This window comes from Haemaphysalis longicornis, unplaced genomic scaffold (assembly GCF_048455015.1).
Source record: "Haemaphysalis longicornis isolate Haplotype H1 unplaced genomic scaffold, Haemaphysalis longicornis Haplotype H1 scaffold_9, whole genome shotgun sequence".
NCBI lineage: Eukaryota > Metazoa > Arthropoda > Arachnida > Ixodida > Ixodidae > Haemaphysalis > Haemaphysalis longicornis.
The window spans coordinates 56,180,676-56,205,150 of record NW_027526460.1 but is presented as its reverse complement, the minus strand read 5'-3'; the positions used below and the strand labels follow the sequence as shown (position 1 = coordinate 56,205,150).

Here is a 24,475-nt window from a genome sequence, read left to right as displayed (position 1 = left end):
CCCCCCCCCCCCGCCCCTTGATATATAGCGCACGTTATTGCTTTCTGAGTTGCCCTGCTTATATTGAGCAACTATATTCAAACATAAAGCCCTAGCGCTCGCACTGTAGTGCTAGGTTTAAGCTCACCACATTTGCATTTGTTACCCGAGAAGAGCAGCGGATACAGACATGTCCCCTTTTTGACATAGCCGTACTACCGCTAGTTTTCAACATTTGCGAAACTTCGGCTTCATATTCAATGCTTGAAATCTGCTTGGGCGAGAGGGATATTATGAGGTAGTTGTGTGTGCGTGTGTGTGTGCGTGCCTGTGGGCGCGCGCTACCGTAAAATATTTTAGCGGTGTACAATGTCAACCCTCCTACTGCTGAATGAGCAATGAAGGCCTGGCAAAAATTGTTTGGTATGTGTTTATGCCTATCCACGGCAGTTAAGGAGGACATCGGACAGGCGGCACAAATAATGGGGGTGAGTGGGGAAAGTATGGTACGCATCCGCATATTTCGATTTCGACGGGGAGTAGAATTGCGCGACGTGCTTTATCCACGCCCTTCTCCTTTCTGCTACATTCAAGGCTGTATATGAGTCATAAGAAGTTAATTTTTAAACGCAATTAAACTGACTGAATATTAAAACAGAGAGACCGACGATGGCATTGATTTGAGTAAACAATAATTCTGTCCACCATAAAGAATTTCAACAACTGTGGTGAACGCCTGAATATAAACGCTTTAAGTACAGAAACCGAAGGTTTCCTGTCTTGTGGGCCATAAAAGTGCAGCTTTCTCGTTTCAGTTATTCCTTTCGACATTTTCTGCACAAGCAGGCTTCATTTCACATTTCATATGAAACTAAACCGCTAAGCTGAACTCTCTTCTTCTGCCTTCATGACTGTTGTTTTAAATTTTTGTATTCTTTCTGTTGTTACTTTAATAACAAATCAGGAGAGAAAGGCGGCGACTTCTTCTGACGTTACGTATCTGGAAGCACAAAAATGGTTGTTAGCCAAGAGAAAGCAAAAAAGATAAAAATGAATCAGGAAAGGTTTGCACTCCCGCCCGCAAACAACATGCGGCCTTCAGTGCTCGCTAATTCTTTCCTACATAGTCGCGTTTCTTCTGCTTCGAGCCTTTTCCCCTGTCATGGATCGCCTGATGGTAAGGCTGTGTGAAAAGACGAAATTAGAAGCGCTGTCCAATACTCATGGGCGTCGGTTAGAGCACTGCATGGGCTCGCGCTGACCCGAAAGCCCGGGTCAGGCTGTCCGATGTCGATTATCGGCAGTCCCGGGCCGGCCCGTGCTCAATGACGGGGGTCCGGGGCGGGCTCGGGCTTGATGCCGTGGGCTCGGATCGGACTCAGGCTTAGAATTCATGGGCCCTGCCGGTATAGTTCCGACGTGAAGTATAGAAACGAGCATTAGAAGGAATGTTGTGAGCTTATTTTTATGCGCTCCATAACGTTAGTGACGCATTGTTTGAAAAAAAACGTGTTTCGCTACGTCTGATACTCACTACACTGAAACCTCAATAGCGTATTTCACGTACTGCATCAAGATTTTATATTTTTTGGTATAACACACGAATGATACAATTACAATGAAATCTCGTTGATACGTTCTTCACGGGAACCGGAAAATAAAAAGTATTATGCGAAAATGATATTATTGAAAGGCTAAAACCGAGGAAAATATGCATACGCCGTCCGCAACTCACTTTTATTGAGCAACATTGAAGTAGCTGGCAAATTTGTGTTTCTCTTTCTTCCTTTCAGTGTCCAGGAGTAAATTCTTCTGAAGCGTAAAACGAAACTCTCGGTATTTTTCGCGTACACTGGTAACGCCAGTCACAGGACGCTTTGAAGTCTTCAATGTCCAAGAATAGCGCGATGTTGTCGACTTTCTGGCTTATGTCTCACCCTTCGACGTTCCCTCACCCTGTTCCAACTTCCTTGAACATGCATGTAAGCAGGACTTCTTCCATTTGCTGATGCTTTGCACCACGCGTTTGTTTTACAACGGGACCGAAAACTTGCAGCTTCTTTCAAGGATCCTCTTGCTGGCCGACCAGAGTGTAGATCGTTGACACTGATGAACTGAGCTCGCAAGCCAAGTACACGCGCTTCCTCTTCGTGTTCTCCGGTAATTTGTGTACAATTTCAACTTGTTCGTTTAAATTGAGCGCTTGCATTTCCTCGACATTGTCACAAGCCTGGAAGCACCATCGCGCGCAGCAACAAGGAAGACAGAGGAGAACACGAAAATAGCCTTAAAACCACAGCAGCACCCCCGAACACAGCAACAAGGCAGAAAAAGAACAGTGAACAGCGTGGGAAGCACGGAGCATGGAGAGAAGACGGAAGGGAAGTAGGTAGTTGCCTGCTGAGAGGATTGCGCACCTTCCTTATGTTTCGCTAGATAGCGCTGTGCATCGCCTGACGTAGCATCATCATTTGACGGAGCGGCACCGCCTGGCAGCGATGTTTTTGCCGCAAAACCGGCGCTTCCGCGCTTCCGCGGCCTCAGCGCCTTTACAATGTGCAGATCGCGGCTTGTTGGAATGCGGTTTTAGCTAGTGTAGCGGAGAATAAACGTAAGATTTTTAGAAATGTCGGTCAAGATCCACTTTCACGGTCGTATTATACAATTTTTGGCTAGAACGTGATCGTAATAAGCGTACGAAAATGCATTATTTGTAAATGACGTCGGCCCTTTAAGAGGAATACATTAGGCCCTAAAAAGGTATTACAGTATAATCTTGTTAATTCGTCCCCCGTTAACGCCGAAATTCGTATAATTCGTCATTCCAACACCCTCCCTTCAAAAATTTACATAGCGCTATGGCAACGAACATTCGCTAATTCGACGCATAATTTCACGCGGGCCGGTTAATTTGGACTGGTGTCAAATCAAGGACGGCGTAACTAAAACGTGTTTGCGGAGCTTCTTGGAATTGATGACGGCGTTGTCGTCGCCGGCCAGTTGACCGACGACGAGGTTTTTAGCGCTGCCCTCTGTGTGGCGGATGAGGCGTCCGATAAAGATGACCCCTGCGATGTGCTACGCCTGGTGCGTCGTACCACAAAAGAAGCCGCGGACGCTCTCGTCGTTTCAGAGGAGTTCTGCTACGATGTTCTAGGCAATAGGCTTGAGCTAGAGGGATAGTAGCATGTCCGCAAACTAGTCCTCTCCGCTCAGCTGTCCGCAAAATTACAAACAAGCATCACGGACTTCTTCTCCAAATAAAGGTTTGGAATTAAAATAATTGAAAATGCGTGTTTTTTGTTATTCATTCGAGAATTCGACATTCGAGTAATTCGGACATTCTTTTTTCCCTCCCTTGAGATCCGAATTAACGGGGTTTTACTGTATGCCGTATCTTATCCACGAGATTTCAGTGTACAAGAAATGCCCTAAGCGGAAGGGAATAATTCTCACAACCTGGAGTTCTGCACCTATGTTTATGTACACGTGTGTTTTAGATGTCGCACCTATCTAAATTCGGCTGCCGTGGCCGTGAATCAAATTCGCGCGCTAGAGGAACACCACCGCTGCGCAGCCACTGCAGTCAAAATATTTCAATGCACGTGCATACTGGTGGATTCAAACGCGGAGTAAAAAATTTCAGCAATACAAACTTCTGGCCGCAACAACCACGTGAAGTTGCCAAGAATCTGGTCATCACAGGTGATGGTGTCTCTAGTGTAAGAATACGACCTATTATTACGCCGATGTGACGTGAACTGCAGACGGTATAATACCCGTGCTACACTAGCGTTTCGAAGGCGTTTGAACGGAATGTCAGTTGGCTCAAATGCCAACTTTGAGCTGCTACACGACGTTTTTCAAAGGCATTTGGTTGAAATGCCGTTTGAGTCAAAAGAGCATGACAACCGACCTTTGTGAATCTCGAAGGCCTTTGAAACGCGAACGCTTGTGCTCTCGCACGCAGTTTCTGCATGCCAGGTTTACAAAAATAATTATTTACGAGTAAAACTTGGTTTGTGGAAAGCTTGCACTTAATCACTTTTCGTTTGTTTTTGTTTATATCGCTTGGTCTACGATTACAAAGTAGCTTGGTACTCCAAGCACCGGCGGTGCAACAAAAGAAAAAAAGCTGCCTATGTTGTGTATGTTTTGCTCGTGTATGTATGTACGTTATAGTTAATTTTATCCCTAATAATTGTGTTTTTGGCCCATTTTCACTCTAAATTAATTTTTTGTGATTTTGCGGTAACGAAACTGGGCAGCAGTTGCGACACCATAATATGGCGGGTGAACGCGGAAACTTTCAACTGCCTTCGAGAATCGTCGTGTAGATCGGAAAAACTCCTCCTATTTCAAATGGCATTAGAAATTTTGAAGGCCATTTGACTCAAAGGTACTTTCGAACCCTCGTGTAGCGCAGGTATAAGCTAAAGTACGTACACTTCTCAACATTAATTTTTTTTTTTTTTTTGCATTTCTGCTCATGGCGTGCTTGTACGGAATAGATTATCCGTCTGATTGCCCGCTACGAAGACAATCAAATATAATAAACAAATTTTCTTTGGCATCTTTGGCATCTAAGCCGTTCTCAGTGCGTGCGCTCTCACGTAGCAGATTTTCGTGCTATGTGCTTTTGTATGCATGTGAAATTGGGAGGTGCGGATTCGTTATGATAGGCGTGCTCGTACATAAATCCAGGACTACAACTCGTCCTCTCGGCTATCCATCGCCAGCTCTTGTGAGGCACTCCCAGTATGCCTGCCTCCTATCCTTCTCCTACCTATACGCACCCATCTACCGGCGGACTAAGCTCAAACTATCACTTTATCGTGCACACATGCGTGCATACATGAACAGGTTCTACGGCATCTCATCAGAACGTGTGTGGTGGCTGCCGAGGCGCCGCTTGAACATCATGTCGACGCACCGTCCAAATAAGTCGCGAAGCAGCAATTCTCATTCCCCCTGATCGCTTATTTTTACCGGTTGTTCCTAATGCATCTTTCCAAAATATAGTTGTAAAATAGCACAATAGCGCACTTTACATTAAAATTCTTTCGTCCCACTATATCATACCTCTTCAGCAAAGCTAGCATTTTTGGTACGTATAGCGCAAAAGCATTTTATTCATTGTTCCAAAACAAACTTGAGAACACTCAATTCGTGTTTACGTTCATGCAATTTTAGGTGGTCTTCACTCTGACAATGTACAAATGGCGCCTGCAGCGCTTGCAAAACCTCCCTGCCTTCCCATACCTTGCCACCAAGCTCCGACGCCGTAAAGAACCAATCACTGTGTACAGTAAGGTGTCGTAACGCCATCGCTGTCTCGAAGTTGTACACCCATCCTTTGAGTCTACGCAATGAATCATACATGGATCCGCAAGGGGCGTTCCCCACCTGGAAACAGATCAAATGAAACAGCGCAGTGTTTTCTTCCACCCGTTTTTCTCTTCTCTCTCTACCTCTCGCTTCCACCTGTTCCTCTTCCCAACGGTCTCCACGAGATTCGTGATTCAAAGTGTGCCATGGTCCTTCCCAAAGCGCTGATCAAACACCGACGACCTGAAAAGGATCAACGCCAGCGAAAACTTTCCCCTGTAAACTGAGACCACCGAAGCTCCGCACCCGCTTGCATATATATGCGTCCGACAGGGCTTCCCTGTGTCCTTTCAAACAAGAGGCCAACTGCGCTTGAATAAGGCCAAGTCACGCTCTAGTCGAATTGTGTCAGGCTTTGGCCGTCATTGTGCTCAGTTTCAAGGTTTCCTTTTTGCGTGGAACCGAAGGCTGACCAAAATCCTCAGCAGTCAGTTCTGAGCCCTTCGAGCGGGAATACGAAATCGCGTTTTGCCACAGCAGTCTAGGCAACGAGCACTGAACAATGAAGGGCTTCGGCGGTATAATTCTTATGCTCCTTCTGGCAGGCTTCCATGGTGGAGCATGCATGAGCACCAGGGCTCCTATGATGAAGGGCGGCAAAGACATGCATCAAGGAAAGCCCAATGCCTCACAACAGGGCAGGCAACCAGGCATGATGTCGGGGGGAACTACGGGACAGCAACAGGATGACATTGACGTTTCCATGGACAGCGCAAGCGCCGAGACAGATGGAATGGATGAAGGGATGATGAACTGCTCCATGCCCGACATGGACATGAAGAACACGAAGGACGCGATGGGAAGAGGCGGTGCAATGATGAAAGGGAGCTCGACGCCTTCTCCCATGAAAGGACTGATGAAGGATGCTAAGGTAGCAGCGAACAATGTTAAGCAGACGATGAACTGCTCGGCTAGAGCCATGGGGGAAATGGTGAAGAACGCGGGGAAGGACATAATGGGTATGCGGAACAAAGGTGAGATGCCAGGAAAGGACACGACAGGCATGATGCAAAAAGGTCAGATGGCATCAACCGCTGCCACTCCGAGAGGACGCCGATAAGGTAAGTTTGTCTTCATGTTCAGCTTGAGCTCTTGCCAAGCTTTTAATGCCCCTGTCAGCCGCTCCATACAACTGCAGAAGTACCATTCAAGCGTAAACGTCCCTGAAATCCTGCAAGTGCCTTAACGGTTCTGCTTTTGTTAAAAATCAAAGCCCCTTTCTTAAGTTAAAGATGGTTAAAACGCGAAGCTTCCTCCTTCGCAACCTGAGTCAAAGCCAAAGCCCCCTCCAACTCAGTCGGAGTCCAACGCCACACCGTCAAAGTCCAACCCTCCTTTCATACTGAATTTTATAATCATCATCATCATCATCATTGTCGCTAACCGTGTGTACAGCGAAACTATATTTTGCCTATTACTAGATGTCCGTTAGGCGTTCAAGGACATCCCATTGTTATGTTATGTGGCATATGATTGATGTAGCATTTGTGAAACCCATTGTGTAAAATTGGCTTTTCTGTAGTGTTTCTTACTGGGACGTCAACGCCATCAGTGATACATAGAAAGCTTCACTCTAAAACCTTCAAATCCCAACAAAACGTGCGCCGCTGGAACGCTTGCAGTAAGAATGACTGCTACATATAAACATTTTTTTCCTCTTTTGGTCTGTATTCTTTTTCTTTCGCAGAAACACAAGGACCTGATAATGAAACGAGGAAGTGTGGCTTTCCGCGAACATGAAATGGCATTGCCCTGTCTTCGCCTGTGATCGCTCAACGAAAATACCTAATCAATTGGGCGTGCGATTGCTTTAATAAGCAGAAGGCACTCGTCGGCGTGCACGCCGCTGGAGGTTTATACCGTTTTGACACTCCATCTGCTATCTTTTCTCACCCAATAAATACTTTTGTGGAATTTTGTGAACGCTTTTCATATTGCTTCTGTCGAAGTAGAGCCTGCACAAGAGGTGTAATGCAGCCACTTCGTCAGGGCAACACGGTTTCACATCAGTTGCCCATGATAGAAATTTAAAACAGTCCAGTGTAACTTGCCGAGTCAATAAGCCCTTTATCTGTATAAAATGAAGCCGCTACAATTAACGAAGAGTGCGCAGTCTCGTTGTCCAATACCAAAAATAACTGTTTACCTGCTTATCGTGCCGGGCATGCGTGGGTTTTTTAATAGCCGAGCTGTTAATGCTTTTGGTTTCGCCGTCGAGCGTTTCCAGAAAAAAATACCAAGGAAAAAAATGGCAGCATCTCCACTCCGTGGATGACGGCGAGGGTGCGTTGTACGGGGACTCGAAATGACATCCAAGTTGCGCCCCGAGTGACATCCGATTTGCGCCCCGACTGTCCTTCGATTTGAGCCGGGAGTTGCGCCTTGATTATTCCCTTAACGAAACTGACACTCACGGCTCAAATCGAATTTCGCTTTATTTTCGCTTGATGGTGGTGTGCGCACGGATGGACGCGGACGGACATTGGGTGGTTCTACGGTACTCCGCACCGTTACAGGCGAGGGTGTAAGCCGTTTGACTCTCGCGTACTAAGCCCAATGGGTAAGACGACTGACACAAACTTTGTCTGGTCTACCTGACACAGGCTCGAATCCTGTCGGTGTCTGTATGATTTGTTGGCGGTTGTAAATGCTATGCGCGCGGATGCAGACGGACATTGGGCAGTCCTAAGGTACTCCGCACCTAAAATGCATGGTCCACGTGCACACCCCTCGTGAGGAGCGCCCGGCATCGCCCAGCTCGATCTTCGAGAACACACTGCCAGGTGTTCGTAGTGTGATCTCTAACATTCAGTTATTCTCGCCAGTTCACGTGCGTTTGCGCCTGAAGTGGGGGGCACAGACGCCGAGTTCGCGAAGCCGGTTACTGCGGGTTCTAGCCCGCGCTAAACGGCGGTCCACTTTGGGTGAGATGTGAGAGCCTACGGACAAATCGATCCGGGCCTGCCAGTCATGAACTTTCAGCGGCAAGTACGGAAATCCATGTGACGTGCAACAGCCAGGTCGCCGACGAAGGGAGAGGGCTGCCAGATCTGCTGTTTCTCCAGCCGTGTACCACTAGTGCAAGCTGTGACAATTTTTTATACTCATTCTGGTGCATACTTTATGCTGTTATTCAGTAAAGAACGCGTTTTGACGTGCGGCGGTAATAGTTGGCTACACCAACCTATACCACCACAGTAGGATCTGTCAAGTATGCTTAGACACGCAGATCCTTATTAACTAATTTCAGTAGGGCGGTGTGTTTTCAGTTATGAGTAGTAGAAACAATAACGGCGGTCGCCTTTCGGGCTCAGCGAAAGCATAAGTGCGCGAGAAACGCACTCCCCTTTGATGAAAATGGTTGCAACTGATCGAGTCTGCCATCTTCACAGAGTTTCGTCCCACATGCTGCACTCAAGCGAGCACAAACGTGGAATGCACATTTTGAAAATCCATTCTGGAAGATTTAAATTTGACCCAATGTTGCAAGTCAGTTCCAGAAAAGATTTTGCGGCAGTGAAAAATATAGAACAAACATGCCCTGGCGCAGATTTACGCGAACGAACATGAAGACTGACGGTGCCATTGGACTTTACTGATTACGTCCTCTAGCCTCGCTGATTAAATACGGGACGATCTGGTGGTTCGAAATGTATTTTACGCTGAAATGCCCGCCGATACATATGAGAGAAGGCGCGCACTGTTAACTTTGCTAAGCAAATGTGGGAAAAAGCTGCTTGAACAGGCCATGGGAAGGCATTCAAGGCTGTGTTCCAATCTTGAATTCGTACGATTTTGTTTTAATGGCTCACAGTTACGGGCAGTCATCATTCCTGTACACTCATGGTCGGCCGTGCTGATTCTGCCCAAATCATTAGAGAAATGAAATAAATAAGAAGGGGCGCTAAAACGATGAAAGAAGGCAGCCTGTCTCTTGCAACAGCCTCAGTAGGCCAACACGCGCATCGGGTCGTGCCCAATGTTGCGCAACGCGGGCCGGCAGACTTCGCTAATCAGCCGGGGAGGCCCGCAGAGGAGGACCAGAGTGAGCGGACCGGGAGGAGGCAGCATCTCCTCCAGTATGGCCTGCGTCAGCGGGCCCTGCTTGTACTGTACCGGCGTCGCCTTCGGGATTTTCTCGGGCAGGTCGTCCAGGACGTGACATATCCTGCGGGGTACCGCAATAAAAACAATTAAAATGCAGTTACACCCAGTGTGAAATCTGCCGAAACAGCGCAGCCATGGTTCTTTTGGGTCGGCTGGAACGCCAGCGGGGGCTCGCCCGAGAATAGCAGCGCCGTCTCCGCTCAAATTCTACGGCTCACGCAAAGGAATCGGCAGCAAAAGCCCCGGGCGGGAGGCTCCCTCCCCTAGCTGGAGGGAGAGGAACCCACCCCTTCGTGACCACTGCGCCTTCTATCGGTGGGTCTGGGAACCGGTTTCTTCGGGGCCGACGGTGGGTGTAGGAACATGCTCATACTCCTGCTTGACGCACGACCGTCAGCAGACCGACGAAAAGGCTGGACGTGCAACCGCTCCGCTTTTAAAAGGGCCGTTTGAGGACACGGTTAAACTAACTTTGTCGCGCAATAAGTCGGTTTTGAAACAAGAGCGCGAGTGAACGCGCACGCAAATGCACTGTGAGCTACTGTGACTCTAATCGGTGCAGTCGCCGCTGCAGGCGCGAACGGACAGTGAACTTGGACGCGGCCGGCGTCTCCGTGTATCATTTTATGATGCCTCGTGCCCCTGCTCTTTCCTTGTGTAGCGCTCTCCGCACCCATTCCCTTGGAATGAAAGCGATTAGACGCTTTCACTCCGCAACCAGGCAAGAAACTGGTTTGAGCTTGAAGGGCAGCTTCGCACAATGAGGCACTGACGTAACGAGGCGTTTTCTGGATTTCTACTTTGGGTAAAAGAGCTTTCGCTCTAAAAGGTACCGTTAGCCCAGCCGGTTTCGCACCCAAGGGCGGGACTTGGAGGGAGATGTGGGGTTCATCATCGAGGAAAGGAAAGACTCACACGAGAAAGACTCTCTCTCTCTCTCTCTCTCTCTCTCTCTCTCTGTCATGTGTACAAGAGCAACGTTACGGGCTGGGTGACGTTTCCCACTCAGTGCGACCCGAATGTAAAAGTTAATAAACAATTCTGTTTTGCGAGATTATCATCTAGTGCACGACGCTGCCCTGCGGGAGATATTGATTTCGTAACGCTATCGGAAATGATCAAAGAACGGTTTCTTCATGACGTTGCTATTTCCTTACTCAGGCGTTAGAAAAGGCCCCGAGGTTGTTCTGTGACTTTCTTTTTTATGTGTGGCCTCTTAGTTGTACTCTTGATTTGACAAAAAAAAAAAAAAACTACCCTTCTGTCGAAAAAAAAAAAACAATGGGGGAATGCAAAGATTCCCAAATAAGTCCAACACCAAACGAAGCAACGGAAGCGAGCGGGAACTACCTATTTATGATGATTATGAAATGGTCGTCGTTGTTGGATGGAGGGGTGCATGATCTTTGTCTACTTTTGCACGTTCATACGCCCCTCTCCAGATCCAATCTGCTTCAACCATGCCAGAATGGCGCAGCTGGATAGACATCACCTTGTTAACGCGAGAGACCCAGGTTCGATTCTCAGCACGGGAAGCGTTCTCATTTCTCTTCCCTTCCTCCCCGAGATTGTCATCATCGTCAAAGAAAGTTGGCTTTACTGCAGTGAGTTTTGGGTGCACTACAGACGACGTGAGTGAGAAGCTAAAAGTTTCGCTTTAAAATGTTTTGATGTCAGCCAGTGGAGACATGGTACGGAGATAAATGCGCGGTTTGCTATACGGGGGCCTAAAATGCTGCAGTTCTGAATGTAACGTGATCGAATTACTTTGGCACATAACTTAAATATTTGACAGATGCTGGCCCCGATCTTTCTCGACAACGTGCAAGTGCATGAAAAGCACACCAGTGGCTCAGTGGCGTTTCCTGTCGAGCACGAAGATGCGGGTTGCACCCAGGCCACGGCAGCCTTTGTTCTGACGAAGGCTGGAAACGAAAGAACCCCCCGTGCTTCGAGATTCCGGCGTACGTTGGGTTCCCAGGTATTTTGAATTAGTCGTTTGGCTGAGAAATTCCGGTCACGACTAATGAAACTGTACTTTGAAAGCTTTGCTGCAGGAGCAGAAGTAAGCCGAAATAAGATTAATGTAGCACTAAACAAAAACGCCGCTTTAAAGTAGGTAATAACGTACTGGGATCGGATTATGGGGTTTGACGCTCCGAAGCTACACTTGGGCCATGAAGCGTGCCGTAGTGGAAGTCTCTGGATTAATCTTGACCAACTTGGTATCATTAACGTGCGCCGAAATCTACACGGCATTTTAGCTTTTCGCCTGCATCTGAAAAGCACCCTGCGCGGCCGGAATTGAACCCACGTCCTTAGGCTCAGCAGCACAACGCCTTAGCCACTGAGCCACAGCGGCGGGTAGATAACGTACTTGAACAATCAAGCGATTGTAACTGTTTTGTTGGAATAGTTAGTACTGATGGAACCATGAGAAATAAATAAAAAGCCGCATTTACATAGGCACTAGACAAGAAATCAGGGCCCTACCTCTGTTCTTCCTAAGGCAGATATACTACCAATGTGCCCGTCCACTGATGCAATAAGGAACAGAAACGAACATTGCTCGGTAATAAGGAGGCAGTATGACACTGTTCCACTCAACGTGAAAGTGGCGGGAGTGCCAAGAAAGTGATTCGCCATAATGGGCTGTAGCGCCCAATAGACCTACAAACGTTGGTAGCGCCGTTGTCCGCTCACTGATGCCACCCAATGCAATTCAAATTTCCCTCCTCCGTACTGCTCGCGCGCCCCCTTCCTCAGACAGCGCCAGCGAACGTTCTGCTTTTTTCGTGCTTGCTTTTCCTACCGCACGTGCCGGTGTTGCACTGACACTTTTTTTCGCTCGCTTTTTTTTTTCGCTGTTCTTTTTTTTTTCGCAGATACCAACCCAACGAACGTTCCGAACTAAATGAACTGGGGAGCTGCCAGTTAATTACATATATTTTGGGTCAAGTGCACCTTCAGTTTTTTTTTTGTGCTAAACAACGGGGAGATGTATGACAAGCACTAGCGTTTCACGAGTTTCGAACTGACTATTTAAACCGCTTCATTTTCGAAGCCTCTTCGGGACGCCCTACGACGGAACGCCGGGCTCTACTTTGGTCTGTTATCTCACCGCACCGCATGATTTCGGCAGTCGCTTGACGACCGTTACAGCGAGCTACGACAACACGGCGAGCGCCTAAAGAGCTCTGCACTGAAAAAGAAATTAAACCCAGTTCCATGCAGTGCGAAATCTGCGGAAACGGCGGAGTGGTTCTCTTGCGTTGGCTAAGACGTCAACGGGCGCTCGCCCGAACACGGCAGCGCCGTCGCCGCGTAAATTCTATGGTTCACGCAAAGACAGCGGCAGCTATCAGCAGCAACGAGAGGCTCACTCCCCCATGGCCGAACTATATTCTAGGCACTATAGCCGGACTCCACTAGGCTCCCGCACTCGCGGGAAGGGGGTCGAGTCCGGCCGTGCCTCCCCCTAGCGGGAGGTAGAGGAATCCCGCCGCTGAGAGACAACTGTGCCCTCTATCGGTGGGTCTAAGAACCGCCGGCGGTTCCTAGACCCTCCTACAGAGGCTGGCGGAGGGTCTGCGAACCTGCTCCTACTCCTGCGTGACGCACGACCGTCAGTATACGGATGAAAATGCTCTAACCACACCAGCTCCACTGTTAAGAAAAAGGCGAGTACCCTCGCCTACTGCCTCTTCCAGCAAACCTAACCACACGTACTTGAACCTTCTGCGGTCCTTTTTGGCGTACTCCTCGAGCTCGTCCCGCACGATGATGTCCTGCTCGGAGTGGTTCACGTCGACCATGGTGATGCGCGTGAAGTCGCTGAGGTCGGCGAAGCGGTGTCGCAACAGCTGCAGCATGGGCGTCACCCCGCTGCCGGCCGCCACCAGGCCCAGGTGGGTGGCCACGTACAGCGTCGTGCCTCCCTCGGTCACGAACTGGCCGCGACCCAGCGCCCGGAACTTGCCCTTAGGTCCCTGCACCTGTAGCGCCACATTCGAATTTTGGGATTTACATTCCGAAGCTACGTCTTGAGTATTATTAGTCACACCGTGGACGACGGGTGCTGATTAGACAACCGGAAGTTCTTTAAAGGGGCCTTGAAGGCAACGCTTGGCCTGAAGCTTGAAAGGTTGCTTTACACCAATGGCAATGACTCAATTTTTATCGTAACTTCGAGATAATGCTTTAAACGTGGATGTAACGAAGTTTACAAAAGTTCGCAATTTTTTTGTTGTTACATGCAAGCTTCGAGTTAAGGCTTGCGGAAATTAAGTTAAACGAAGCCAAAATGGTAGACATCAGTCAAGGTGAACTCATCCATTATGTATTTATTTCACAGCGAAAAACTGCGTGAGTTGTGCCTGCTGATTTCGAAACCAGCTTAGACACTACAGGGCCCTCCAAAAGAGCAGTTCACTTACCCCGGTATTATCGACGTAACTTAAGTATCGCTTTTCCCTTTTGACACTTTTCGACGCCTTAACACGTTTCAAGAACTAAACTTATGCTAAAAAGGTGGCTTTTTGCGATGTTGATGCTCTTTACCGCACTTAAGATGGTTGAGAGGGTGCTAAGTGGGATACTGTCCAAGGCGGCGACATTCTTTTTCTCGCCGGCGGAGATGGCATTTCAAAATATGCGCTTGTCTTGAAAAGACCAACTTTTCGTTTTCTGGCAGTATAACTCATCACCGACAAACCGATATGGAGACGTGCGGCGCCGACAGGACGGCCTAGCACCTCCAAACTTAAAGTGGTCCTGAAATACCTTCCGCCGATGCATGGATGTACATGTAACCAAATAAAGCAATGTATTAGCAATCTCCTTCCGCAAAAAAATTGTTAAAGCGATGAGTATTAGCTGAGAAATCGTAAATCAAAAACCGCGCATTATCGGCGCCCCGCGTTTCCTGCTCCTTTCGACTTACTCTACGCTGTTGACGGCGCGAAAGCCTTCCCTCCCATGATGCTGCGCTCCTCAGCAGTGACGTACTTCCGCTATTGCGCTCCCCATACTGCCGTCTGCTACGGGCAAGCTTTGTTGACACCATGAATCCCGCACTCCGCTCAAGGCTGGAAAAGCGAGCGAAAAATCTGGCCGCATGTGTACGGCGGCCTGGCCTTGCCCTTTGGCGGTGTACGTTGCTGCAGTTGCTATCGGCGGCACGTGACTTTTTATCGGCGGTGAACTCGCAGCCGCACGGGGAGGATCGTGCGCTCGTTCCCTGTAATGCGACGAGCACTGTTTATCCAAAAAGCGCCGTATCAGATGTGGCCCCGCTGGTGCCGGGTCTTATTTTGCGGCGGTGGTAATTCCTGCCGGCGGCATGTGAAAAAGACATTTTAAACAGATACAGAACCCGTGCACAAAACGCTTCAATCATGTAACCAGTTCAGCATGGGACGACCCGTGGTGGAGAGCGGCAATGTTGCCAAAACATTCTCCGCCGCGGCTCTGAGCTTTCTAGCGCTGGAGCGAGCGCCATTTCTTTGACAATCTCGAACATCGGTTGCCTTGGCAACAAGGCACAAACATCTGTATAAGTCAGTCACGGTTGCATGATCCCGGTTCAACTCGGGGCCCCACCTCGCGACATGTGGGCACTGCATGCGTACAACTCACTCCCATTGGGAAGTGTGAGATGCGTTAGGCATTACAGGAGGCGTTGGTGTGTGTGTTGTGGACGCCTTTGTTTCGCGATGAAATGCGAAGTTGTGCTTCTGCGGGTGGATAGTGCTTCCCATGGTCTGAATTATCTTTCTCAAGTGACGTACGACTCAACCTCGCATGGGGTATGTGCAGTGTGCGTGGCTAAAAGCCATCTCGGCTTGTGCGCCAAAGTTAAGTGACTTGCTGTTCGTCCTCGCAAACGGCGCGCGAGGTGAGTGCCGCATTTACGACGGGCAGGAGGAGGCAACCCATCGTCTGTCAATCGCAGTACAGTCTTGCAACGCATGTTGTGACGTTGTGTTCGTTGGAAACGCATCTCTGGATTGTTTTGAAGTTGAATAAAATGTATGCGTCAAACCCGGGCATTCGGCTCAGGGCGTTCTCTGCGATTGCACGAAAGAAGTGCCACGGGGCTTCAACGCTTTCTTTATGGAACGTACTCAGGTAAGAGAATATCCATGTCGTGTTATGGCCGTGTTGCGTGTTACAAACGGTTAATTAATCGTTTGTTTACACTTGCTTAGTTTGTCGTAAAATGTCCAAGCACTCCGGCACTCTGCTCGCAGATCAGCCGGCGAGCCGACGCTGAGCAGACGACTCATCTCTTTGCCGGAAGTGCGTGAAAAAACCGCCCAATAGCAGGATGTCTAGCTCATGACGAACATCTGGGAATCGATGACGTAGACATGTGAAGATGGCGGCGTCCAAAAACACGAAGGGAACGGTGAGAAAAAAGCGACAAACTTTCCAAGCTGCGGCTGCGGCTTGGACCCGCTCGGCTTGGACCTGGATTCGGCTTGACCAGTGGTTATCAACCATGCGTGCCAAGCTTTTGGGCTTGCAGAAGTTATGGGGACCCCCGATGAAATGAATCAGTGTAATAATGTCAAACAATTTCCACTTGCAGCTAAAGGTGGCCCCACACCTATTACACGCCCACCGTTTTGCCATGCTGTTGTACTGATTCGTGGCATAACTTCCAAAAATTAGCCCTCTGAGCTAACGCCGCCCAAACACCTATTGTATGCCTTCGTTTTGTGGGCCTAGCACAGAAAAGAACGGGAGAGGGGGGCGAGGGAAGTTGCACCGGTGCCGAGTAGATGGCGAAACTGAAGTGAAGACGTCGCAAGCAGTCACGGCTAATAGTGCGCAATCGCAATTCTCAGATTAAAAAGACAGCGGAAGCATTTTGGCATCTTTGAAGCTTTTCAACCCTTATACATGATAAGATGAGAGCGTGTTCTGTGACGTTCACACATGCGCTGTTTGGAAATCCTGTCGACTGTGCCACCTATTGTGACACTTGCCCAGAGCTCGGATAAGCAGGCTACTCTCAAGACGAAGAAGTTAAATAGGTCTGCAAAATGGAATGAGACTGGGATGTGTGCGACGCTTTTCACGAACGTATGACCTTTTTAGTTGTGCGCCGTTTTCTCCGAACGGAGTTGGGGTGGAATGGCATAGCCCTAAGGTCAGGTGCTTTGTACTACAAGTGTAGTTTACCGCTTGCGGAAAGCGCCAGCGGTCAATGAGGGACACATTGAAAACAGCTTTGATGGCGCCTCAATTATTAACGGTATGAATTTGATATGAACTACCCCCACTCTATGCAGTCTACCGTTATTTCGAAGCACCAGTGAGCGGCGATGCTTTTTGGAAAGTAGACTTTGCTATGTGTAATTAAAGTGGTGGCTGTATTTGTGTCCAATAGGTAGCAGTAATAACAAGAACATAAAGTATTGGGTGGGGGGGGGGGGGGGGCGGCAAGAAGAGGCACTAGAACCTCGTCACATATACAGTGCAAACTGCGCCCAAATACAAACAGAGCAAAATGGTCCGCGGAACAAAGGCAGCCGCTAGGCTAATTCTGAGGACCGATGCGACCATTTGAAACGCCACATGACTCGTTTAATCGATGGCTGCTGACTTCATTACGCTAAACTGCGTTGAGCTCCAAACGATGCTCGCTACTCGTAACAGCCCCATCGCTTGATTGATTTTATTGATTGATTGTACGTTTTAACACGCCGACGCAACGCAGGCGATGAGGCGCGCCGCAGAGGAGGGCTCCGGATTGATTTTGACCACCTGGGGATCTTTAACGTGCGCCGAAATCTCGTACACACGGGCGTTTTTGCTTTTCGTCTCCATCGGAAAAGCGGCCGCCACGGCCGGGAGTCGAACCCGCGTCCTCGGGCTCGATGCATAACGCCTTAGCCACTGAGCCACCGCGACGAGTACCCCATTGCTTACCACCAATAGAAAAACGCGCAGACAAATCAAGGACTGCGTGCTGGCCACGTCAACAGACAACGGCGCTCAATCCTCGCCGCATACTTGTGCACACGGGCAGTCACATCAGCAGTGTGCATGCGCAAATCGTCATCACCACCAGCACCATCATCATCATCATCATTAGTCTACTCATGTCCACTGCAGGACGAAGGCCCCTCCCATTGACGTCCAACCGCTCCTGTGCTGCGCTGCTCGAGTCCATTCGTTACCCCCAGTTTCCATATTTCGTCTCTGCATCGGGTAATCGACCTTCCCCTTCTTCTAGGCCCGTCTCTGGTATCCAGACTGTATGAGGAACGCTAAGGATGGCGGGAGTACGACTACCCGATTCCCTATGGTTGGATAGCGTAGCTGGGCCAACTTCACACAGCGTGAATTTAGCGTAGACAGGCTAATGGTCAACTCCGCCACTCGAGCTTTCCCCTCGTGCAGCGCGGAGCATAGATCACACCATAGACGTCAACGATGGTAGCTCTTACAACTGCAGGGTTTCTGGCCCACCGAGTTCATTTAGGCGTACAACGGCTGATACGAAACGCCGTTTGAAATGACCCGTGCATTCAACGTTTAAAAGAACGACCACACTGAACGGAAACTTTTGTCATTTGCCTGCTTAATGACTCAACCTCTAGCTGTTGCGGTCTTTGAAGCCGGAAAAACATTCAGAGATTTGATGCAACGTTTAGCACTAATCCAAGTGCAGCAATCAAATGTCGTTGTGATTCGTTGACCCATTAAAGCTCGAATCCCCCAAACCGGTTACAGACCACCAACGTGCACAACACCATCGCGCAGAAAAAAAAAAAAACGAAAAATGGCCGCGTAGCGCGTAACTGCTCCTTTCGTTGCAAATGCCGCCGAAAGACGATAATCGACTGACTTCCTGCCAAGTAAATGCCTCCCTTTCCTTTCCTGCTCACCTCTCACGCTGTTTCTCTCACGTCTCGTTCCTCCCAAGATAACACGCTAGAGGTTTGCTCAAGTCAAGTTAAATTTACCGCGTTCCACTTCTCCAAGTCGGGTGCCTCGATGCCAGCGCTGCCGTACGGTGGAAACGCGCGTGAATTTAGGCACCCTACTACAACTTCTATAGAACCATGTTGCCCTACTCCACGAGTGTTCCAAGCGGTACGTGGATTTCATATAGTGGAACATTTCGTTTCCATTGTCGTTTGATTTCTTAAATGCCGCCAGAAGGTAGCGCTGGCAACACCAGGCGACAGTTTTCTGCCGTTGATGTATTCCTTTTGATAGCGCTAAAACCAAGCATCCATGAATTTTTTAATAAAGGAACACTGCAAATATCACTTATGTAGTGATTTGCTCCCTTATATTTGCGTAACGTCTTGTTCTTGTTCAACAATGTTGACAAGTATAAACACTAACACCGGACTTGGACGTTTAGATTCGGCTGTGAGTATATAAGACTATTGCGCCGCTTTCATTTCACTTTGGCCCGGTGGCTGAATCGAGTCGCAGACAGACAGACAGGCAGACAGACCAACATTTCTGCGTTTAAGTAGCCCAAGAAAGACCATCGTCTTTAAAAAGGCTCGCGTCAGACGAGAACGGGACAAGTGCCTTTTCTGAACCCCCAGCCGACGCCCATAGATACAACCCAACTTCTGACGACTCCCTCTCCCCTGACAGGCTGCAAACGGTGGAAACGTAATTTGCGTGCGCTTTGCTGGACACCTTTTGGCGACGCCTCATCCGGACGCCAGCTGGATGTTGGTTTTCGCATACATACCAAGTATTTCTTTAGCGTTAAAGTGCTACGCCTTGACAGTACCTGAACAGCGTCTCCCGTCTTCAGGTGGTCCAGCAGCTGTGACATGGTTCCACCGGCGGGGAAGACGAAGGAGGTACCTCGCATGTAGACCTTGACGATGATGTCGAAGCTGCCGCGCTGGTCGCAGAGGCTGACCGGTGTGTACGGGCGCATTACCAGCTGGTTACAAGGGCGAAGGCTCAGGAACACGTGCTCACCCACGGAGCAACCGAGAACCTGCTTACGCGTGTGGAAGAGACGAAAGAGAAGAGAGACTTCAGAAAGCAAGCCTTTTTTCTTGGGTCATTTCGAGGACTCTGTATAAGCCGCTCTCCGCAGTGCGGTGGAATTGTTACGTCATACTAAAGAAATCCCCAAAAAGCGAAGTGAGAGCGGCCAGCTGGCAATGGCCCACCGCTCAAAGGGACTCGTAATTGCCACTGCCTTTACATCCCCGAACACTACACGTAATAAAATGCCGCATGAAAGACTAGTCATTTGAGACATTAGAGTCAACTGAGCCTGGCGCTGACTATTCGTAAAATTCGATTCTCTCTCAAGACAAATCCTTAAACTTCCACAGGCTTACTAACGACCACGAATCGGGCATGTTCCCCTGTGGTTGTCATCTATAATCTATTTATTCAACGTAGTCACAATCCGTGCATAGACCTCGGGCATCACCAGAGGGAGGGAGGGCGTGCATGGAATAGGTATGGTCCTGATATGCCGCCTGCGCGAACACAGTACAGAGCACAGTCGAGGACCGTCTTCCTGTGCTCTGGAGACCCTTCAAGGTGGTTCCACTCCCGCAGATTTCGGCCTGACTTGGCCGAAAGCTTCGGGAGGGGCCTCAGACTCAACGCCCATAGCAAGGCTCGAGAGAAGGATGGGGAAGCTTTGCCTGGTTCCGTTTGGGAAGTGCGAAGCGCAGCAGCCGCGTGCGGCGGCCCAAGTCGACGCGATCCATGAGGCGCACGGTGTACGTTCGGTGCGGCAGTTCGAGCAGTGGTTCGGGCAGTGCCTTGTCCTCGTCGTCGCGCATGCGCTGGAACAAGAGGAGCACCAGACCCGCGACACCCGCTGTGGCGATGGCGGCCACCAGGATTACGGCTGCCTGGCGCCGCGATAGTTCTAGCTGCAGTGGCGACCTGGACATTGTGGCACGTTCTGCGGTCGGACGACGCGGTATCTCTGGGATGAGGCAGCGAAATGGGCACAGTTGGAGCTGTGGGCAGTCGAGAACAGCGCAACGGGGATGACGACGATGGCGGCGACGACGACAATTATGATACTGATGATGATGCTGATAGTGCCAATGACGACGACGAGCATGATGATGATGATGGTGGCAATTGTGGTGGTGATGAGGGTGGTGAAGGTGGTATGGATGACGATTATGATTATGATGATGGTGATGATGATGACTGGAACGCACCCACAAGGGGGATTGGCCAGGGAAATATCTTTGACTGGGCTCCTGTTGGACCTTATGAGTTTATCTAAACACTGTTTTAGAAGATTTTTCCATAACACCCACCTAATAGCAAGAATACGTGTTTTTACAGATTCCTCAATACCTATACAGCCCGTTGATAAATCCCATTTGTCTTTGCTTGCTAATGCTGCCCATACAGTCCCCCCAAAACCAATTTCAGAATTTTCCTGGCACTTGGGCAGACTGGCACGACCTCCGAAAGGACCCACAAAAACAGCTCAAACTCGCTCTCTGCAAGCGCATGAAAGGCATCGGCCGGCACCCGTCCTCAGTCAGACACCTGACCACCTCCTCATTAAGCTGGACAGATGAGGAGCACTGGCCTCATGTTATTTGTATTAAAACGGGCACAGCTTATTATCCCTGATGCTGCTGGAGATAAATGTCCCCATGTTTACGAAGGCGTCTGAGCAGTCAAGTGGATGGAGTGCATGCCGAGGGATGAGCGCGTAATTAGCATTAATGGACTTCCACTGAATCGTTTTCGCAGGTAGTGAGACGGTACATAAAAACTGTCTGTTACGACGGATGCTTGAGCGATTCTCTCAAAATTTCATGTGTCCAGGCTGGTTTATCTTCTCTTTAGCGGTCGTTATTGACGGCGATACGGCGCTTTCGACGTGTGTTTGCTATACTCGGCTATACTTTGACAAGGGCAACGGATGATGCCGCTGTGCCTCAACATCGCAGCCGGATGTTACTCCGCGCGGCGCACGCAGTGCGTTAATGGGAATATTTTGAACATGGCATGAGCCGTTTCCCTGATTTCTTGGACTTCATATGCTTATAACTACCTAAACTAACTATGCGGGGAAAGACAGGCCATATCACGCATTCATAGTAATCTTTCAAAACGTGCGCGCCCGTTGACATCCGGGTCCGTCGCTTAGGCACAGTGATACCGTAGATGAGCTATTGCCGTTCTTAACTTGCTCCCGGGTATAGTATTCTTGCGTTCTCTTTTGCGGCAGCTCTTCCGCGTGATTTTTCAGGCGTTCCGTAGGGTGAGGCTTTTTTTCGTGCGTGTGCGTTTGTTTGTCTTACAAACGCCAATCGTTCCAACCGAGCGGCGTTCGTTTTTTGCAATTGTTTGTTTGTTTGCCTGCTTGCTTTCTTGTTCGTTCGTATGCGCGCTTGCTTGCCTTTATTTGGCTCTGCAGTTGCTTTAACCTGAGTAGGTGCCGTTCACGATGGTAAATTTGGCTTCTCTTGTCTTGTAAAAATGAGGATGCCGCATTTAGTGCGCACTCACCAGGAGGTGTTGGAAAGCAAATACCACCGCTAAAGACAGGGGACAAGGTATCTTTGTGTCTTTTTTAGGGATGCCCGTGGTCAAGGCTCTAAAAGAAATAAAGTTTGCTCATATCTTTCACGTTGAAGCCAATGTGCGGTCCCGACTGTTCTTCGCTGCATACTTTTTTGGTATCCTAGACAATTGCCTAGCGGTAATTCCCCCAATCTTACCGCAGAATCTTTGCCCCAGGCCCATACACACATACTGCACGTTTCCAGAACTTGCCTGAACTGAACCAGATTGTGCAGGCTTCAAAGGGTGTCTTCTGAGCTGTTTCACTTAACCTTTTTGTCAGCTACTGTTGGGTAAATTAGTGTTTAGCTTACATTCCCTGCCGCGTGCGCACAAGGTGGGATGGGCCAAGAATAGATAGGAGTGGCCTGTCACGTGCTTGGATAATTGGCCCCTTATCTTTTAGCTCGCTTGCTTACTAAGTCTCAGTAGTATCCGTCGTGGAAAATCCCTGGCAGTGAAATTGACATCCCCCTGTGTAGTCGTCTCATAAATTCTTCAAGGGCAACAAACTGAAATCAGCTCATGTGCTTCGCTCGACCCTGCCTCGTCTTCGCGGAGCTAAAAGAAAAAGAAGAGGGAGTGTTGCGCCGCCATTTTATCTTTTTGTATGCAGCAACTTTGTGTTAAGCGAAAAGTGAGATTCGGAATTACATTCAAACTTAGCTCTCTTCTTAGGAAGGCTGGAATTGGTAAGGAACCCATATTTATTGGGTAATTCAGTCTTTTTGTCGCAGTGTGCTACTTTTTTATTACATGCCCCGTGTTTATTTTATGAAAAAACGAGCGGTCGTAACTGGCGATGACTGTGTGGGGCACTATACTGATGACACTAATGGGTATAAAGCCCGTTCAGTTATTTCTTACTTGTCATAATTAGCTAGTTCACCCTGAAGCTGTACACAGTTAGAAACTCCTGTCTGCTGTCAATACATTGGCTTGTACCGCAGGCGTGATGGTAACGGAAAACGACTGGAACTGGTGTTTTATTAGAACCAACAACAAATTGTACCAAGACAGTGCGCTCCAATACCTACTTATTCATGGGAAGTATTATTTCAGTAGATATGCATTACACTCACCAGTCACAGTTTTATGATAAATAACATGGGCTCCTACGGGAGGCGTATGACTGCAGAAAGTCCCAACAGATGGCGAGCGCTCTGCGAACGCGGGAAAATTCAACTGAATTTCACGTCCAGAGGGATGCAAGTTCAAAGATCCCGCTCGCCTCTTTATACGCGTGTTATGAACTGTGTCCGCTGCACTAAAAACTGCACCGTGTCACCTGCCGGTGACACTGTATATTACCTTGTGTTACCTGCACTAAAAAGCTTCGCTGTTCATCCACCTTAATACACTCAAACCCGACTATAACGAACCCTGATAGAGCGAATTATGCTATATATCGGACAAAAATAAATCAGTTACGGAAATACATGCGAAACTTATTTCTTATAACGAACTTCACATCTCATATATCGAACTCGGAGTGCCTAGAATAGCCTCCAAAATACAGTCAAACCCGTTTATAGTGAACCGCAATATGCACCGCGATTAGTTCGATATATCCAATATTTCGATATAGCCGAACCCGCCTATAACGAGCTTATTGTTACGAGTTCGCAATCCGCGAGAGCCCCCCGCCCCCTCCCCAACTCCGCCATCCGCGTGTGCAGAAAGGAACACAGTACAGTAGCCATTACCATACCAAAATAACCCATTTATTGGAAGTAATAAAGCTACTTTCCGCCTTAACTGCCCAGGTTGCAAAAAAAAAAAAAAAACGGTGAATTTTGTTTTCACTTTCGTTTTGGCGGCTTCAACTAGAATAGCATTCTCTACACGAAACATTGTTTTCACCAGTTCGAGTCCGCGTCCTCAAAAATCTAAGAAGCATTGGCGCAGCACATCGACTGCCGAAAGCGCTTTATTATAAGCGTCGGACGGATTTCACTCGCGACATCACAGGGAACGTTGGCGAGCTCTTCCCACCGTTCACCAATGCTGCTGTCTTGGTCCGGACTCGCTGACTGGGCGAGTTCGGTTTCCGCGCATCGGAAACAGTTACGGAAAGTATTGGGCGTCACGTCGCTCCGTGCGAGGCGCAATGTCTCAGTCGCGGCTCTTGCTCCGTGGTCGCGGCCAATCCACATCTCAATCGCGGCTCGAGATCATGCATTTCGGCGGCCATTCTAGGCGCCCAGAGTTCGATATATCGGATGTGAACTTCGTTATAAGGAATATGTTTCCCATGTATTTCCGTAACTGAATTATTTTTGTTCGATATATAGCATAATTCGCTCTATCCGGGTTCGTTATAGCCGGGTTTGACTGTACATGGCCTAAGATTGCGATTGAGATGTTGATTGGCCGCGACCACTGAGCAAAGGCAGTGACTCAGGCATTGCGCCTCGTATGGAGTGACATGACTCCCGACACTTTC

At 48.8% G+C, this 24,475-nt stretch overlaps 1 protein-coding gene across 1 annotated transcript; it reads right to left on the bottom strand.

Moving 5' to 3' along the window:
• Window positions 1-9,264: 9,264 nt before the first annotated feature.
• On the bottom strand, window positions 9,265-19,477 carry LOC144152583 (NADH-cytochrome b5 reductase 2-like). The gene is made up of 3 exons (XM_077683888.1): window positions 19,247-19,477; window positions 13,204-13,469; window positions 9,265-9,535 (listed from the first exon to the last, which is right to left on the bottom strand). Exons 1-3 carry the CDS (start codon window positions 19,397-19,399, stop codon window positions 9,313-9,315), a joined length of 642 nt encoding a protein of 213 aa, XP_077540014.1. The 5' UTR covers window positions 19,400-19,477; the 3' UTR covers window positions 9,265-9,312.
• Between the last annotated feature and the right edge of the window lie 4,998 nt (window positions 19,478-24,475).

Coding starts and splice junctions, on each gene's coding strand:
- LOC144152583 (XM_077683888.1), bottom strand. CDS start 19,399: ATGCGCCCGTACACACCGGTCAGCCTCTGCGACCAGCGCGGCAGCTTC. Junction 13,470..19,246: donor AGACGGGAGACGCTGTTCAG/GTACTGTCAAGG, acceptor GTGGCGCTACAG/GTGCAGGGACCTAAGGGCAA. Junction 9,536..13,203: donor AAGGACCGCAGAAGGTTCAA/GTACGTGTGGTT, acceptor GGTACCCCGCAG/GATATGTCACGTCCTGGACG.